General features: G+C 40.2%; 1 protein-coding gene across 2 annotated transcripts in view; it reads right to left on the minus strand.

Annotated features, from left to right (window-relative positions):
• SHISA9 (shisa family member 9) overlaps positions 1 to 17,911 on the minus strand; it is a 181,643-nt gene extending 163,732 nt beyond the window's left edge. Inside the window, exons 1-3 of one of the 2 annotated variants that reach the window (XM_068699265.1) lie at positions 17,570 to 17,911; positions 16,165 to 16,767; positions 8,926 to 9,053 (exon numbers count right to left, since the gene is read on the minus strand). In XM_068699265.1, coding sequence (XP_068555366.1) covers positions 8,926 to 9,053; positions 16,165 to 16,688 — 652 coding nt within the window. In that variant the 5' untranslated portion in view covers positions 16,689 to 16,767; positions 17,570 to 17,911. Of the gene's footprint in view, positions 1 to 8,925; positions 9,054 to 16,164; positions 17,306 to 17,569 lie in introns of those variants that run through there. The other variant, XM_068699264.1, reaches the window with a different exon arrangement.
• Between the last annotated feature and the right edge of the window lie 705 nt (positions 17,912 to 18,616).

Consider the following 18,616-nt stretch of genomic DNA (forward strand, 5'->3'; position numbering starts at 1 on the left):
CAACATTGAATTCTCTAAGCTGTATAAAGTTTCTTTTACAAAGCTGTAAGCTAAACTTCCTGCATCTCTTTTTACATTTCTGCTGTATTCAAGATGAATTACAAAACACTAATTCCCGTCCATAAGATAGGTGTGATGTCCAAGAAGTTGTAGTGCCCCTGGGTGAAATCCTTGAGCCATTAAAGGTGAATGCGTTGCTATGACTTTTGTCTGATCATAATTTCATCTAATTGGCTTAAGCTATGCATTATTGTAAGCACTATCAAAATCCTACAGTTGTTGCAAGGCTCCCAGCCTGTGCCTCCCCCATCTCTGAACTGCATGCTCTAATTTATGGCTGAAAGTCGCTTCTCTTGAGTGCCCTGTCAGTAAGATGAAATGCTCCTAGACATTTGCTATACTTTTGTGTGTTGTGGTACTCTTTCATATGCTGTCCAGAATGGCCAAACGCATGCTTTCTAAAACAGCAGAAATTAGCACCATCAAATAGTACTTGTCACTCAGAAGGCTCAGCTTGTTATAGGCAGCAGAAGAGGCAGTGATAGAAGCACAAAGCTCTGCATGCATGGAGAATATGCTAAGAGAAAACAATAAAGCAGTTCAAAAGTGATAAGGATTGATCAGGTTACTGCTGAAAGAGCAACTGGCTACATGGGAAAGGCTTTTTGTTGTTGTTGTTTTTCTGGCTAATGCTGTAGAGTGTAAAAGCCAAAATAACGTAGTAAGAGCAAACTCTTCAGGGTATAAACACATAGGTGTTTGAGACACTTGGTTTATTATGCATGCTTCCAGATAAACAAATAGTTGCTAACCCCACTAAAGTTGTCAACATTTTGTCACACACGTGCTGTCTCTTTTGTGTATGCTCATGAGTGTATAAATAACTACATATCAAACATGCATTTCCTTTTCTGATAAGGAGTAGATGGTGAAACCCAATTGGATTATTCTGGACTGTTATAAATTCACTGCAGACTCAGAAGTATAGTTACAGCTTTAAACTGGGTGCATGGACATATCAGTTAAAAACAAAAGCATGCTAGTGAAAGACTCTTAAAAGCTATTTATATATGATAACTTAAAAATTAAATTTATAAGTATGCCTAAGAAAACATTAAAGTCGATTTCATAATAATCTGTGAATGATTATTAATGCAGTTTTGTGTGATGGTTCTAGAGAATTTTTCAACTATTGTTCCTGTTATAAGAATAACAAAGTAATTTTGTAAATATTAAATACTCAAGTCCCTTCTTGACTTTATCTTATGATAATAAAACTGAAGTCAGAGCTGATGTGTATATTTCAAAGAAAATTATGATATAAAGCAGAGAACAAAGCTTCTGAAACCCATTTATGATTGAAACTGTAGTTCAAAATTTGAAAACGTCATCTCACTGAATTGCATGTCACAATCACCTGGTAATACTGGAAAGTATTTTATGTATTCAGCCAAACTCTTCTACTTTATTTTTTAACCAATATACAGGTTCTCATTGGCAAAGTTGGTATGACTGCATTCAAAAACAAAGAGGGAAGTAATTTTATGGAATGTTAAATTTCTGAGAATGGTATTTTAAAATCCAATGTATAGCATCAAAGTTTCAAATAAATAGTCATTAAAAGTGTGTATGTTTAGCTGTGGATAAATCAGTTTACAATAGTTTGTGCTTACACCTGAATACATAGACAGAAACCAACATAGTACTGAATTTATGTTTTTATCATTTGTGTTATAAATCTATGATTTTTTAGACAAAATATGAGGGTGGAAGTTAGTGGATTTAGAAAGATGATTAAGCTGTAAGTCAACAGTTAAAAACGATACTGTTTTGGCATGGAAAAGGTGAGTGCGGTTTGTCTTTCCAATGGCATTGGCAAACCAACCATGAAAGCAAAAGGAGAAAAGGTGCTTTTTGTTTGCCTTTTTGCCTTTTTGCCTTTTTTTTTTTTTGGTTTGGTTTGGTTTGCTTTTTTTCCCCAAACACAGTTCCTATTACTTTAGCATTGTTTCCCATACCAATTTTTGACAGCAAGAATCCCAGCAACATGAAAGATTGCAATAAGCATGAGGCATCAATGATGGATCTTGCTGACACTTCTGGTAAACAGTGGGAATATTTTGCACTGGAAGTTCTTGAACACTGAGAATCCTATTATTCAGTGTAGCTCTCCAAAGACAAAATACAATTTTAGATACTGAATTGATATAATGGGAATAATGCCTCACTAATAAAATTTAACAAGTAAAACTCAGATTGCAAAGTGTCAAAGCAGTAGACGATGCTTATTCTTCTAAGGATTAACTTTGTTTTCAGGAGAGTGTTTGATGACAGTGTGTATCAATACTTAATAACAAACACCTGTGGAACTAAACCCTTATTAAATAATTATGATGATGATACAGAAGTAAAAATGGACTCCCAAGGGAAATACATAACTGTTTTCTAAGGTCAAACCATATTTAAATATTGAACTTTTCATCTGCTAGATGGTAAATACATGCCTGTACTATTGGGCAGCATTTCAAAGTACTTTAATCTGTACCCTGATGACAGCAAAATGAGTCTCATCCCTTACATGTGCTTTTCAAGTTTAAAGTTGTGTGACTCAAAGCTACCTATGTAATAGTCTGTCACTGCAATGCTCTCTTCTGTTATGACAATGTTTTTTGTTTTGTTAATTAATCATTCAGCCTTTTAAAATGCATTATAAAATATAAAAGTATATTGCAAATAATTTTTATTCCATAGCTAATTATTGCCACTAAAGGATAATGTCAGTGATTAACTATATTTCTCCCAAATATGTTTTACATTGATGAATATTTTTATGAAGATATGTCAAATGTATCTGAATTAAAAGCTCTCTAGAAGTAAATTATAGGATGCAAGACAGTAATCTAATATAATTATTCTTATTGCACAATAAATGAAGACAGAGCAAAATCTTCATTGTTGAGTCCAATTGGGAAAGGTTATATTGAACAGAGCTTATGAAGATTTACCCAATATCATTCAAAACATATCCACTGGCTAAAATTGCAGAAAGGGTACATGACATTCTCACTGGGTTTCCAATAACATCGTATCCGCCAAGAAATACTTTAGAATAAAGAGGAAACCCAGTGAATGTATGCAGTGACTTCAAGTTCACAGTTGTATTTGATTATAGGCACGGGATACAATCCCTGAGTCCTTGTTAGTGGTGCAAGCTATTGTCTTTTCTATTTGCTTTAGTTTATTATTTTGCTTGCTAGATTAAGCTGAAAGGTTGATTCCAAAGGCAAGCAATTAGTAAGAACTTTGTTAGAGTTCTGACATATTACACTAGGTGAAGATAGGTGTAGGTGTTAATAAAAGGCTACTGTGTGTAGTATATATTAACATTTTCAAAATTATCCTTTCTTTTTTTTTTTTTTTTTTAAACGAATTAAGGGAAAGTACTGCAGTCAATGCTTAATGAGATATTTCATTTGTTTTACTGTTTTATCTTTCCTAAATAAACTCACAAGCTCTCATTATCAGGTTGTAATTAAATTCCTTGAAAATCCTTATTGGTGTTTCAAGAAGGTTCATAGCATCTTCTCATAAATCAGCATCATGAATCTGAATTAGAATCTGAATGTAAATTACTAACATTTTTATATTAATGATTGTGAGACTGAACACACATTCAGAACTGATTAAACATCACTGTCTGACACTGAATGACTGAATTGCAAGAGAACAGCATCTTTAGACTTGAAGTTTGTATGGGAAATTGTGTGTCCAGCATGGAAGGTTTGGAGCTGTAATACTCTTCTCCTATAGCTAAGAAAAAATCCATCACCAGTTTGTTAATTCTTTGAAGTTCTACTAGATACCGTAATTTCAGTTGAAATCCGTATCTAGAATTTAATTTAAAGTGGTTTGAAAAGTGGTCTCAAGAAACTATGTTAAAAAAATACAATATTTCTTTTGACATGGCTGGTGATGGTGATGTGGGCTTTTTCTTTGGTGATTAGTTTCAAGACTTATGTAATTTAAAAGTAGAATCTTTCTTCCTTGTTGTATATAACAACCAAAATGTACTCAGTAGCCGTCTCTCAGTTTACTTTAAGCCTATAAGCTTTTAGGTTAGGAACTATCTAAAGTATCTGACTTTTTGTAATAGTGTTAAGGTGCTTCCTGGGTAGGCCATGGGTCAGTAAAATGAGGTTTTGCATTCTGGCCATGAAAACTAAGGTTTGAAATGGAAACAAATTCCCCGCGCTTACTGACTACAGTCCCTTCTCTCTGTCACAGCATTGCAGTTTCTTGTGAACTAAGGACATCCTCCAATTAAGCGGGCCCTTTTATTCTCCCTCATTCTTCACTGTCTCAGTGCACTCCATCAGCAGTACTTCTTCACTTCTTCTGTCACTGTGCATCTTTTTCTTGGTTGGAAACTTATTGGTGTTCTCCATCTCCTCGCTCATAAAACATGGCTGGAGCCATGTTAAAAAAGCATTTTACTGTAATCAAGCAACTTTGATACCAGTGAGGCCAAAGATAGTAATTTGTTCAGTCCTTTGCATTGTGCATCCCTCCATCAGAACGATGTTTTTAGTAGAGCTTCAAGGCCCCTACCAACACAAGTATGTTATTAGAGTAATACCTCACGTTCTCTGTGACTACTTCTTTGTTATTACACAAGTAAGTAAATTAGTGTTTTATATCAGTAGGAATTGGGCTTATATAATGCAATGCAAACACATACACTTGTTTATATCAGATGATGTTATATTTGTAAGTTAAACATAAAAATAATTAGTTTGCCAAAGAGCTCTGCATTCAACAACAAAAAAGCATATTCATGAGTGATGAAAAAGACTGCAGAAAAACTCTTGCACATTCCAACTGTATTTTCACAGTGTCAAACCAGTGACAGTTTCTCTCACTGGAAAACAGGGACTGAGCTTCTACTTACAGCCATGGGGGAAGTACAGGAATACACAATGCAGAGTGTTTATTCTAATACGTGAGAACTTCAAAAAATACCCTCCTCTTTTCACATTTACTGTCTCAACACAAAGAAATAACACAAGTTAACTTATCATAAGGCACCCATTACAGAAACGCCTTAGCTTTGTTTTCAGCATTAGCATTTGTAGTCAGTAAGTATCCAGGACAACTGACAATCAAATGTAGCAGCAAACACATTATTCCCTTGCATATGTTTAAGAAGAGAAAAAGTCATTTTAGTCACATGTGCTGCAAATCCTTGGCCAGTATTAAAACCAGCTATTTTGATACAGCAACACTTTCTCCTTTCAGTGGTGTGTTTGCAATTCCCTTCTTTTTTGTTATGTTAAATTAAAAATGAAGAAATAACTTATACATGTCAAGCTAAGTAAAAGCTAACATTTTTCACCTTAAAACCATCATAATCTAGAATTGTCTACCCTTTAAAGTCAGCTGTATGTTTGAACTCTGCATAAATGCTTTAAATATATGAGCGCAAGGCCAGTTATCATTGAGGAGATACTAACCAAGCTTTTACTGATCATTAGGAAAAGTGACTGTGGATAGCACTAACATAAGTATTTGTTTCACTGTGCCATAATAGATTATGAATTAGAAATAATAGTAGTAATCACCTTCCAGAAATGAGGATGTAGCTAGAAAGCCTCCTAGCTCCTGCTGCACTATTAGTATAATCCCAACAAGTTAAATAAATTGCTGACTGCTAACACAATAAGTAGAAAAAGAAATCTTGAATGCTGCTGCTTTCTTAAGGTTCATGAAAGTTAAATAGAGATGAACAGAACTGATCTCAAATTCTGCAGAAATGTTTGCTCTTGGTTTTGTTTTTAACATACATGTCTGTTTTATTTTATTTAACATGCCATGCTAGAAAACTTGAATGCTGTGATTCTTGGTAGATAACTGCTGCTTGTTTACAAAGCACTGTTCCATTCTAATGTGCATGAATGAAGTGAAATAATGAAAAAGTAATCCTAAGGAAAGCACATTACAGAAAGAAAATTACAGCAAGTAACTACCACTAAGGACAAAGTAGCTTTCACTAATGAGCATCTAGGTTGTCTGGATTCACATGGGCACAGAAAAAAAAAAAAAAAAAAAAGTTTTTCTAGAATCTCCAGTATGGCTTTTCTTTTCTGAGTATGAGAAAAGAAGGGACAAGAAAGTTGGTAAACTGCACTTCTTAGACTGCAGGACACTGAAAAGAAATTACTACTTTTGGCCTTCCATTGCACAGCTGATTTTGGCAAATAGCTGTGCTTACTGCAGGCAGCTTAGAAAATCGTTGTTTTCTGGTAACAAGCAGTCCAGGGATAAAGACATTCATTTTCAGTGTCAGATGTCATGCAAAGTTTGTCCCATGCAAAGTTTGCCAGCCCACTTTTCAGAGCTGGCAGCATCAGCAAGATGTTTTTTCAAGAGGGCAGAAACAGGAACTGAACCTTCAAATCAGAACATTTTTAATAAAGTTTGGCCTTCAAAAGTTTGTCTTCAGTATCTTGAAAGACACAATATGGAAATGGTATATAATGCCTAAGAAATTACTCCTGCCCTCTTCTTATCTGTGGACCAATGTGAAAAGTACATCACATTTTTAAGTTTCATTTCAAGATGGCTAGTAGAAAGTGGTAACTTACAAAAGAGAACTTAAAAATATATATATCAAAGTGTCGATTCTATAATTTTGTTACCACTTCATTTTCTCTGTCTAAGTAAAGATTTGGAATAGAATTCAGTCTGGTTTATTTCCTTGTAAATATACCCCCAAAAGCCTGTCACTTTTTCAGCACTACTAGTAGGTAATGCTGCTCTGACAATGGTTCAGCAATATCCCCACTTTTGCAGTGTTTCAGAACTCCAGTATAAAATTTCAAATCACTAAGATACTGGGCATAGAGTATTTGTCTTAATAATGTTTCTTTCTAAAGCTTTTTCCCTGCACCATAAATGCACATGCACTCAACACACTTTAATCATTTGTGATGTATTGGCTAATTTTACAAGGTCATTTAGTCATGTTTTAGATGAATTTATGAGGGAATATAGTGGCAACAAATACAAAATAATGAGTAAATGTATAGAATATTGGTTAATCTGAATTCAAATCCAAGAAACTTAATAGGTTTAAAGACCTGCTGTGGTATATTGTATATTGAAGTATACAAAGATTTAAGTAAAACAGTGAAATTACAAAATTCTAGACACAATCAATGCAGTAAGGATCTATTTACTTTCTGGCTCTCTTCGTTAACTGGGATTCTTAATAAACATTTAATGTGTGAGAGAAACAAAGGATTGTACCCTGAGTTCATTAGCATTTTGCATTTTCCTCCTTGAAAACATGGTCACAGGGAGGATCAGAAGAGATCAGGCAAGAGCTAATACACAGAGCAAAGAGAGAGAGATAGTGCATATCCTCCTTAAACCACAGGAGCTTAAAGGGGTTAGAGCACCTTTGATTGAGAGAGAGAAGCATAAGTTCCCCTCGAGAAGTGGCATGTTTTTACACAATTAAGAGTTGTTCTGCTGCAGTATGTAGGTACCTCCCCCTCTGCACTGTACAACTGCACACACCCAGGTGGAAGTACTTTGCTGGCAAGCAGTGCAGACAGATTAGATGTCAGAGCTCACTATATGTGGTATCTTTATTAGAGGTCACAGTTTTAATTCTCTATTATCCTGTAAACACGCATAAGAAATCACAGTCAGCCTCTACCACAAAACAAGTATCAAGAGTGCATGCAGCACGTGAATCATCTTTTTCTCTCATTGTCCTTACCCTGTTCCCCCAAAAGAAGGGAGCAACAAAATCTCACAATAACTGCACAATGCAATCTGAATAAAACTAATCCTTTGCCCAGCTATAAGCAAATTTTCTGCTTTCTGTGGTTACAGAAAGATAAGGAAAAGACCTGTGCATCTAGTTTAAATGTTTCAAACCACAAATACCACTTCAGGAAAAGTATATTTGCAGTAACATGCTCAACTACCTTGATCTACAGCACAGAATAAAGCCATCCACTGCCTAATAATCCATACCTTCCTGAATGACACAAACTTACGAATATATTGAACTTAAAATTGTAAATATATAATCTAAAATTTCTATGTATATATGCATATATATGATATAGATGAATACAAAATACATAAACACATGCAAATTAAAATTACACTGAAACTGTTCATGAAAGGAAAATTTATCTGAGCATGAGAAAGATCTGCTCTGTGGTCTAATACAAGACTGAGAAATAAGGTGCCTAGGATTTCAGAACCCCTTGAAATGTCACCATAGTTCCTCTGAAACTTCAACATGTACTTTTTCCTTGCCTTCAATAGCAAACACATAATATCAGGCGCAGAATAAAAATAGTATTTAAAACAAAATAATAGCCTTCTCTCATATTTCCATTACAGAAAAGAATGAGAAAGTGAAAAACACATACAACTTTATGCTCTCCAGGAAAGTATTTAACTATTTTACTAGCAGAGATGATATAACAGCCTAATGAGACTACTTTCCTATTGGGTGTTACAGCTGTATGAAACGTCTCGTTAAATCTTGCTGTAAGCTTAGCCATTTCTATTTTGATATAACAAAACATAGAATAAGGGATGGATTGATGAGCTGAAGAAAAACACCAGTTAGGAGACAAAAGTACAAAGCAAATATTAGTCAAACAAGACACCTAACTAAAATAAGCACAATAACTCTTTTTCTAATCAAAATGGCTTGCCATTAGTGTTGCACTATTTGCACCAGGAAAACCTAGATATTTCTAATTCTCTGATAAAGAATCTTCCTAATTTGCAAGAATCCTTGTGCCATCTATCCTCATTTAACATCCACCAATATTCATTCCATAGTACTCATTTTAGTGACAGCATTCCAAACATTAATATAGTTCTAATGCAACTTACGTAAGTTATTTGGAGGAGGTCTTGTATCCATGTTTTCATAATGTTGCACGTGTACTACAATGTTTAGATCTCTTTCCATATGATCTGTTGTACAAGGACCTTGAGGTCGCATAACATCCGCAAGAGCCCTGAAAAACAAACAAACGAAATCAGATAAACCTGTTGCAAAATCTGTAAGGTATTTGCAATGCTTTACAGTTTATTTAGTTTGAGATAAGGCCCATCATAATGTCTCAGGACAAATCAGGACTCAAATTCATTGTGAGACTTTGCACCTAAGGCTATTTAGCCTGCCTTAGTGTGCTAGCAGTAATAGACACGTTAAGTTCTTCAGCTGTCTTGGCTCTGTAGGAACGTAATTTTAGCTTGTTGAGACTTGCAGAGTTCTGCCATTGCCTGTGCTTGGTGACTGCCACTGCAGCTCTGCCACTGCACTCAGCTGGCAGCTGAGCAGCGCAGCACCGGCCCCTGCAGTTATCCTCACACCTAGATTCCCAGCAGGGTCTGCTGAGGTTAGCTCCCATGCATGCAACTAACTGCACAGAGCACCCACCACACAGAGGTCTTGGCCATTTTTCTTGAAAATTATTATCAAAGATGAAAGGTCACCTGACTGTAGCAATCCAGTAGGTATAACACCTGCCATAATCAGGGATTTAAGCTGTTCCCATACAGAAAGGGAGCTAAAAATTGTCCTTTCTTACTTCTGTGACAGCCACCTGATCATTAAGACGGACCACAGCTTGCATGGATGAAACCTAATGGAAGGACAGAGAGCAAGCAAAAGGGGTCTTAAAAGTTAGGCCAGGCCCAACCAGATAGTGGTTCGGGGGTGTTCTGCAGCGTTGCAGGCAAAAGCTGTTGCAGGCAGAAGCTGTATCTGACGTATCTGAGATGGGTTCATCCTGTGCTTGTGTATTTTTTCCAGACTAGTTTCACTGCCAAGCAACCTGCCTGGTAGAACTGTGTTCTCAGGCACATAAGTAAGCATGCACACCTGTATCAGCTACCTTTTAAGCTCTGAAGCTCTCAGCATGACATTACCTACCCCTCTCTGTGATGCTGGGGCCATGGATTTCTACCACTGACTCCACTAGGAGCAGGATGAGCCCCTAGGTACATGCCGTGTAACTACCTGCTGAAGCTCACTGGTACAAAATAACTGGCCCGCCTGCAGAAGCTGTTCCCTTGGGCAAAGGACAGACACGGTGGGTGGAACGAGGGTCTTCAGGGTTCTGTGCAAGGCCTCTCTGTTCACGTTAATGCAGCACTGACCGTTATTTGCCTCTAATTTTTAGATCACTTGAGCTAGTTTTTAAGGAAATGGCTGCATCTTCTGGGCACTGTGCCCTGTTTAGTTTAGTTTAATTTTCTGCAAAAAAATATATACAATGTCCCAGATAGTGCATCAAGGAAGACTAGCTTATAAACTAATAAATAAATAAAAATAACCACATTCACTCGTGAAAGCCACAAGTACAATCTAGCTCTTCCACTGCACTTCTGTGATATGTTGATTTCTTGATCAAGTACTGTACTTTTAAATATTAAATAGTAGCTTCATTTAAACTACAGAGAGGAATTCTGAGCTGGAGCTTGCTCTCAGATTGCAGGAACATTGCTTTGGTACACATCTGAATGATACTGATGTTTCCTTGTGTTTATAGCTAGCATTGTGTTATTAAAATATTAGTTACAGTTGTGATCAACATGTTACAGAGTACTCTGTTGATGCTATAAAAGGTCAGGAGATAGCAACCAAATGATTAATGGTATCAGAGCAATGTTCCCATTTGAAGCAATGCTTATACAGCAGAAATAGCAGAGCTGGCCTAGATAGCAGAAAAATAAAAATTCACTAGGAGAGATCTCACAAAGGTATGTAGAAAATGGTGCAAAAGGAAAGCATTATATTGCAAAACATAGTTTTGAATATGTGGGCACCAAAAGTATCAATATCTAGTCAATTTATGCAATATTTCTTTATACAAAGGAAATTATTGACATCAATATTCTTATGCCAGAGAAATTTCAGCTGGAGAAATGTCTGGGAAGGGAAGAAGGGCAAATTAAAGTTCCTAACTTGGATGTGCGAGTTAAAGCTGTGTGATCTCATAATACATAGATTAGTATTTCCCAACTTTGTGAGAGAGGGTTTTCAGAAATGCTTTCCTCATTGCCCTTAATCTGATTGTAAATATTGTTCACTGTAGACTTTAAATAACACCACATGTGATAGCAGATTAACTGCTGCCGGTCTGTGAAAATGCCAACTAAGTTTCCTACCATTTTAAGGTGGCTTTTTTTGTAGAGTTTTTAAGGAATGAGCTCTCCAACTGCATTAAGAAAAAATGAACTTCTCATAATGAAGTTGTATTTTTAATAGCGTGGCACCCATGTTTGTACTGTGTTAGCCAAAGTTATGATCTTCTCAGGGCAGAGTAGGTCACATAACAAAGAGCTTGTCCATATCTTCCACTGGTGTAAGGGAGAGTTAAAAATGTGTGGTAGCTTTTATTACTGAAGCACAAAGGAAATGCTGTACCTGTATTTTGTTCTTTTAGGGTTTTGTCCATATAATGTAATTGATAAAGGGAGTTATGCACCCTAGAACATGATAACATGCTTGAACAGATGTGCGCTTCAAAAAATTCTGCATAGGCCACCAAACTGTTTTAATACCTCCATGCATTTGTCTCACCTGAATCATACGAAGTAGGTCCCACTGAAAAATTATATATATGCGGAGGATCTTTATCCACACCTTTGCTGTATTTGATGATTTTTCAAGGAAATGCAAACTACAAGATAACCTTCTAATCAGGTAGCTGTATCAGGATGTTCTGTATATTGCTAGTGACTGTAGCATTACAGAAGTGGAGAAATGTTACCTATGTATGAGTTCGTGCCCCAGAACTATCCAAGCATCACAAAACTTCAGGATTTCTCTTGCCACAGGATTTTTCTCTTTGGATATATAATATAACTTACAGATGTTATAAAAACATGTGGAGCCATACATTTCCCTTATGGTTATAAGCCTGAAGAAGCTGAAACACAGGTTATTTCATGAAAGGTCAGTTGTCATATTTTGCCTCCAGAACTGGGTCAAAACCCGTGAGGGAAATAATTTCACACATAGGATTCAGTATTTTGGCAAGTCAGACTATTTTTGGCCCCAGGTACATGCCTATTGAATGATCAACAAAAGACTTGACTTGTGAGCTCAGCACATTGTGAAGGATAAAAGAAGAGCTCAGATGGTTCATAATATTCGGTAAGCTGCTAACAGGCTGTCAGAAGCACTGACAAAAAAAAAGATCTATAGAGTACGGGTATGATTGTAAATATTGTTCTTTCGGTTCCTGGTTTGTTTGCACATTCTCCACAAGGATTAGGGAAGAAGACAAAGGTGTAGCTTTATTTACAGAAAAATCTCCTCCATGGAACAAAAGTAAAGCATTTTCCTTTTCTACAAATTTTCGAGACCGCATTCTCCACTTTAACTAGGGAGCCTAAAAGTCTCATTGCTGTAGTCTTAAGCAGCAAGCACATGCTGCCCTCATATGCCTAGCGGAGCTTCTAGGTCTGCTTCAGGAGGCAGATCCCTTCTCTGTTTCCTTTCAGACACAATGCTGCCACATGCATTCCCTTTGCCAAGTCTGGTACCATACACCATCTTGCTCCCTTGCTCTCTTAGAAGGCAGGAGGGTAAAGGAGTTACGCTGCTTGGACCCTACTCTTACTGCTTAGCTCTTGGACACTGTACCCGAGGGAACATTTATCTCCTTTATCTCCTTTTAATCTCAAGTAACAAAGGGAGAATGATATAAACAATGTATTATCATGTGATGTCTAAAGGCAAATATGCCATGTGGAGTTGATACTGTCCTTCCCTCTCCATTTTCATCTTCCATATTTACAGTTCCGTACCAACAGCAAGGTGATTAACTGAAAGCACTGATCTAACAAGAAAGAAAATGTCAGCAGTTCCATACTTGAAGTCTTTTTGTTTAAAACAAAAGGAGGTAACAAATTCCCTAAAAAAGAATAAATTTTGACCTTTTTTTCTAAATAGATTTTCCCACTAGAGATTTTTTACTATGCATTGTTTTCACTGCATAAGTACATTTTCCCAATGCTTTTTCATTGTTGAATATTTCAGGAAAAATCAGGGAAATGAATAGAGCATTCTTGGTTTGTTTTGGTATAGCAGTAAACACAATGTATTGAAAGACTGTAGAAACTACACTCACCGAGTCTGTGAAGTTTCCTCTATTTGCCTATTGTACCACTCTAACACACACGTGTCTTACTTCAGCAGCAGATTACTGACTATAAGATGAAATAATATAAGGAATTAATGTGTGTGGCACACTCTTACTTCCTATTTACAGATCATCATTCTTATTCCCATGTGTCAGGTAGCTGTTCATATATTTTAATATAAATAAAAAATGGAAATACATTATTTATACCAATTGTATTTGGTTCACTTTTAAAAAACTCAGCCCTCGTAAAAAAAGATCAGTTTATATTATGCATTGCTTTTTTGATAAGCAATGCCAGCCCTTCCGTAGGTGAATCTTTTCCTAGGATGGAGGGGATTGCAGTGTTTTATGTATCTTTTGGCTAGGGGAGGGAAAGGAGACAATCTTAGCTAAGGAAACTGAAAACAAATCAGCCTCCGTGTGTTTCTTGCTGCCAGCCAAAATGGAGTAACACTTAGTCCTTCTAGTTTGGCCTACCTAACACTCTCAGTGCATTATACTTCTGCTTGTTAATAAGGTTCAGTACATAAAAGACGTAAGGGGTCTTTCTGGTTTTGTTTTTTGTTTGATACTATAGTTATGTGTGATAAAAAATGGTGAATATGAATACAGGCTAAATATTACTTTAATTGCTAGTACTATTAACTGCTTAAACAGATAAATTATTTGTTTCTTAAGCACTGCAGCCTCATTTGCACAGCATTAGTAGTGTAAAATGAACTAGGATGGAATAAAAACACATCCGAGGACAAAGGGGTTACTTCAATTATTCACTCAGTGAACAGATTTTTAGATTGCCCAAGAGATTTACAAATTAATTCCTTTTACAATTAACAATAAACCCACCCCATGCAGCTGTAATAGGAGTATGAGAACTTTTTTTTTTTTTTTTGGGGGGGGGAAGCAGTAGCGCTGCTTTTTCAGAACATGACTAGCTATTATGTGTACTGAGTGGGTGACTGTTTTTCCATGTGATCATGACTTTCCAAGTTGCTATAATCCTGACTTGAACATTTTCATGGTGAGGAAAGATCTCAGACAGTGTTAAGTAATCAGGGTAAGACATGACCTTTCTAATAACCACTTCAGAAACCTAATCTTTATGCACACATCACTGAAGGATTTCAGAATGATTTTCCAATCCCCTAAAATTCTCTTTCCAAAAACTAAGACAGAATATCCTTTCAGGATACTTCACACCTGTACTTTAAATAGCAAATATACAGAGCTTCTTTAGCGAATATTTCTGTTAGTAGAAAATGCGATCTATTTAAGCTAGGAAGGGGAAGGCTACACCTTCACTTTGTCCTGGTTTTTGTAACTGTTACAAGCCCTGTCTTTTTGCCTGCATGAAGACACTACAGAAATAGACTGAAGCAAAGGAGAGCTTTTTCCAAACAAGCTTCAGCTCCTTAGTTTAAGAGTAAGATTTTAAGAAGAAATTGGGATCCATGTATTCTTCTTTTTCTCAATTTTGTAGTTCAGAATATTCAAAATGTCTAAAGGATTAGTATACCTTGCTCAACAAAAACTGTCTTTGCAGAATTACCACTGACACACAGTGTTGAGTTGACTAAAATTTGTGTGATGTGCTTTGTTCTCAGTAGTATCCATATCAGCCAGTTTAAAAATAGCAAATAATTGCTAGTGAACTGGTGATGCATTTGCAGGAGTATTTTTGGTGGCTTTTTCCTGTTCATTTCAGGATAAGCTGTTAAACAAAAATCCATATAGGAACTTCAGTAAAAAAAAAATACGGCTCCAGGTGTTGAGTTGATCTCTTGGGCTGTATTTCAGAGGAAGATTCTTCATCTAAGCTTTAAAGATTGTGAACCACACCATTAGCAGGGCAAGAGGAAGCTTTCTGCCACACTGCATGTCCAGTAGAAGGCATCCTTTTAATTGCATTTCATCACTGAAGTTGCCCAAGATGTTGGAATCAATTTAGACTCTTTAATGGAGCTATTTGCCTTTTTCAATGCCTTTACCCCATCTGCTTTACTTTCATGTGCTTGGGATTAGCATAAAAAATCAGACAGACTGCAAACTTGACAAATGTGTTATGCCTTGGTTTTGAACTGCTATGACAATCTTGGTTTGAAATATGTTGTTAAAGCCACTGGGCTCTGTCCCGAGCTGCCCACCTGCCTCTCCACCACTAGGCAGCCAGGATCTGGAGTAGACAGCACACAGCATGCCTAACTCTAGGTGGGGGAGGTTCTCTTTGATGTAACTCAGCCATTACACTGTGGATATAGAGTATAACACACATGTATATGGATGCAAGATTTTCATATTCCATTTTTTTTACCTCTCAACGGTAACTGGAAAATATTAAGAAATTCTACAGTAGCTTTTCTATTTTGTTATCCCTTTTCCCTTCTACCCTGGCTCATTTTTACAGCTCAGATATTTTACAAATAGCTCACACACTTGCAAGGTTTGGGGGAGTAAGGAAGGTCCTGCCAAAATCATTTTGCAGCTGGAGAGGGAGGGTGAGATGACATTTGTTTACATGCTTCAGTTGAGAAGTAAAAACATTTTCCAAGCTTTGAAACAGTTGGAAGAGGGAACCTATCAGGCTTTCTGTAATTCAGTATTGCTGGTTGCAGGATTTTGTTTTCCTATTCATGCACAGTGTATCTGGGAACACTTGCTGGATCTTACTGGGGAGAGGGTCAGACGCTGCAGATAAAAATGGACTGCTGTCTGTGCAGACTCCCCAGTTATTTCTAGTCTTCCTCAGTATACATGCACTTTGATAACCCGGGCTTGGGGAACCACAGGAGCCCTGTTCTGCGAAGTTGGTCTCTCTGTCGGTCGCCTTGCAGGAGAATGCAGCCTGCCTGGCCGGAGGTGTTTGTTTAGCAGGAACACACGGGCTCCTCTCTTCTTTTTGTGTGTGTGTTAGAGGAGGAGGGCAGGGGGGACACACAACACAACCCTGCTACCTGGCACTCAGCCTTACCTGGACATGTGCTCCCGCTGGGGTCTGTGCGCCTTCTCCAGCCCTAGTTTGGTGAAGATCCCCACCAGCACCATGACTGCCACAACCCCGCAGATGATGTAGACAATGAGGTTGGTTTTATCCCTGGTGGGGTCGTGCAGAGGGTCGTCGATGCGGGAAGGAGGCTTCCCAGTGTTCATCCACAGCGGCGTCTCATAGTTTGTGCAGGTGCTTTGATCCAGCCTCGTCTTCTTGAACTTGCAGCAAAACCTGAAGCCACAAGTGCCGCAGCAGAAGATGAACTCCCCCGAGCTGCAGTTAAAGGGGGGGTCCCACTGCCCCATCACGTCAAAGTAACCCCTGCAGAAGTCCGGGGTGGGAGGTGGCTCGGAGGGGTCCAGCTGCTCCCCGAGGCTGGAGTGGTTCCCCCCTGAGAGCACCACGAAGCTCCCCAGCTGCTGGCCGGCTTTCTCCTGAGCTCGACACACCAGCGTGAGCAGGTCCGCCACCAAGTAGCCGAAGAGCAGCCGAAGAAAACCTTCCATTCTGCCTCCCAGCCCCGGCTCAGCGCTGCCTCCTCCGCCGCCGCCGCTCGAGCTGCTGGATGCTGCGCTGCGCCAGGAGCTGAACATAAATACGAACATACAGGGGCTGGCTCCGTCAGGGGCCGGCCGGCCGCTCGCACTCAGCCCTTCAGCACCGCGGACAGCCCCGGGCGGGCCGGGCCGGGCCGGGCCGGGCCCCGGGCGGTGCCGCAGCCCCGCAGCCCCGGGCGGCACTTGTGGAGCGGGGCGAGCCGGGGGGGGCCGGGCGGCGGGAGGCGGAGTGCGGCGGGGGCGAGGGGCGTGGAGGGGAGCGGGCGAGCTCCGAGCCTTCCCCGCGCCGCCTGGTGCCGCCGGGGGCTGCCACCTTCCGCTGCCCCCCTGCGGGGCCCGGAGCGCTGCTCCCGCACAACTCCCTCAGCCCGCCGCCCAGCACCGCCCGGGAGGAGGAGGAGGAGGAGGTGGATGAGGATGGGGATGGGGATGGGGCGGCTGCCCGGTGGCATCCAGCCCGGGGAGAGCCGCTTGGGCGGACGAGGCAGAGCCGCCGAGCGCAGCCCGTCCTCCGAGGCGCCCCCTTCCCTTGCACCCCTCTGCGGAGCCGCCCCCCACCAGCTGCGCCCCGCTGAGCGGCTTCCCCATGGCCATGGCCCCAGCTCACCCCCCTCAGCCCCAGCCCTTACATAAGGGACTTCCCGCCCAGGCGGGCGCTCCCCACAGGTGTGCCGCCAAAAAGCCCCGGGGCGCCTCCTGAGGGAGGCCAGGGCGGCCGCGTCCCCGACCCTCCTCAGCCCGCGGGCTGCCCGCCGAGGCGGGCGCCTGAGGGGGGCGAGGAGAGCGGGCAGCCGGCGGAGCGCTCCTTCTCCCCGCCGAGCCCCACTCACCTGCGAGGCGAAGGCAGGTGCCGGCAGAGCGGCGTCCATGGGGCTGTGCCTCCGCTAAGCCATGGGCGCTGCCCCCGGCCCGCCGCACCGCGCACAGGTGCCGCCTTACTCGCACCGCACGCCTCAGAGTGGGGCTGCCTTCGTGCCTGCTGAACATGAGCTGCCCCGGCGCATCGTTTGTTTAAAAATCTTGTTCTAATGTCAGTCTGGCTGGCTCCAGAGGACGCGGTGAGGCTGCGGGTTGTTTGTGAGGCACAGAATTAAAATAACTTCCCCCCCAAACAGAGAACTGACTCTGGAAGAGACTTTTTGGTGATTCACTCCCCAGCTCTGTCGTTTAACTCTCGCATCTCCACCTTTTGGGTTGGCAGCAACCTGCACAAGTAGTGATAATATTATCCTGAATACTATGCTGCCACCAAATGTAGGAAATAAGCCCGTTATGGCGTGACTTAGCAGTGTGGGCTGGTGCTTCAAGCAGCTTCCCTTTTCCTCTCAGGGGACACGGTTGCGGTGGCCTCGCTGTGGCCTTGAGGGCTCTTTTGTGTGTGGAGGGTGGGCTGCTGCCCTGGCGTGCCACGGGGGTACCAGCCCTGTCCCCCTGCTGCACTCGAGGGGTTTGTGTCGCTGTGGCACTCCAGGAACTTTGGTCAACTTCACGTGGAGTTGTTGAGCGGTAAATAACCAGAAAGGTGAGGCAGAGGACAAAGCAGACGTCTGGAATCGGAGAGGGCTGTAGTTAGCTAATTGTGATCCTTTGCCTTCTCTTAAAAATAGACTCTAAGTACAGTGATTATTCCACCACACAGTTTGACAGTAAGCCTTGCATCCTTGTCCAGGAGGCAGGTTAGAAAGCCCCTTTATTTCTCAGCAGAGAAAAACAATCAGTCTCAGCCAAAACCAGCCTTTTTGGGTTTTAATATTTAATTCTTAAAACCTCCACCTCATCAACATCCCCTTTCAAGTCTCCTCTGAAATCATATCATTCCTCCCTTGTGTATACTTCTCTCTGCTATTATTTATTATTTAACACTTTGTGATGCAGTT

The sequence above is a fragment of the Anas acuta genome, chromosome 15 (assembly GCF_963932015.1).
Source record: "Anas acuta chromosome 15, bAnaAcu1.1, whole genome shotgun sequence".
Lineage (NCBI taxonomy): Eukaryota > Metazoa > Chordata > Aves > Anseriformes > Anatidae > Anas > Anas acuta.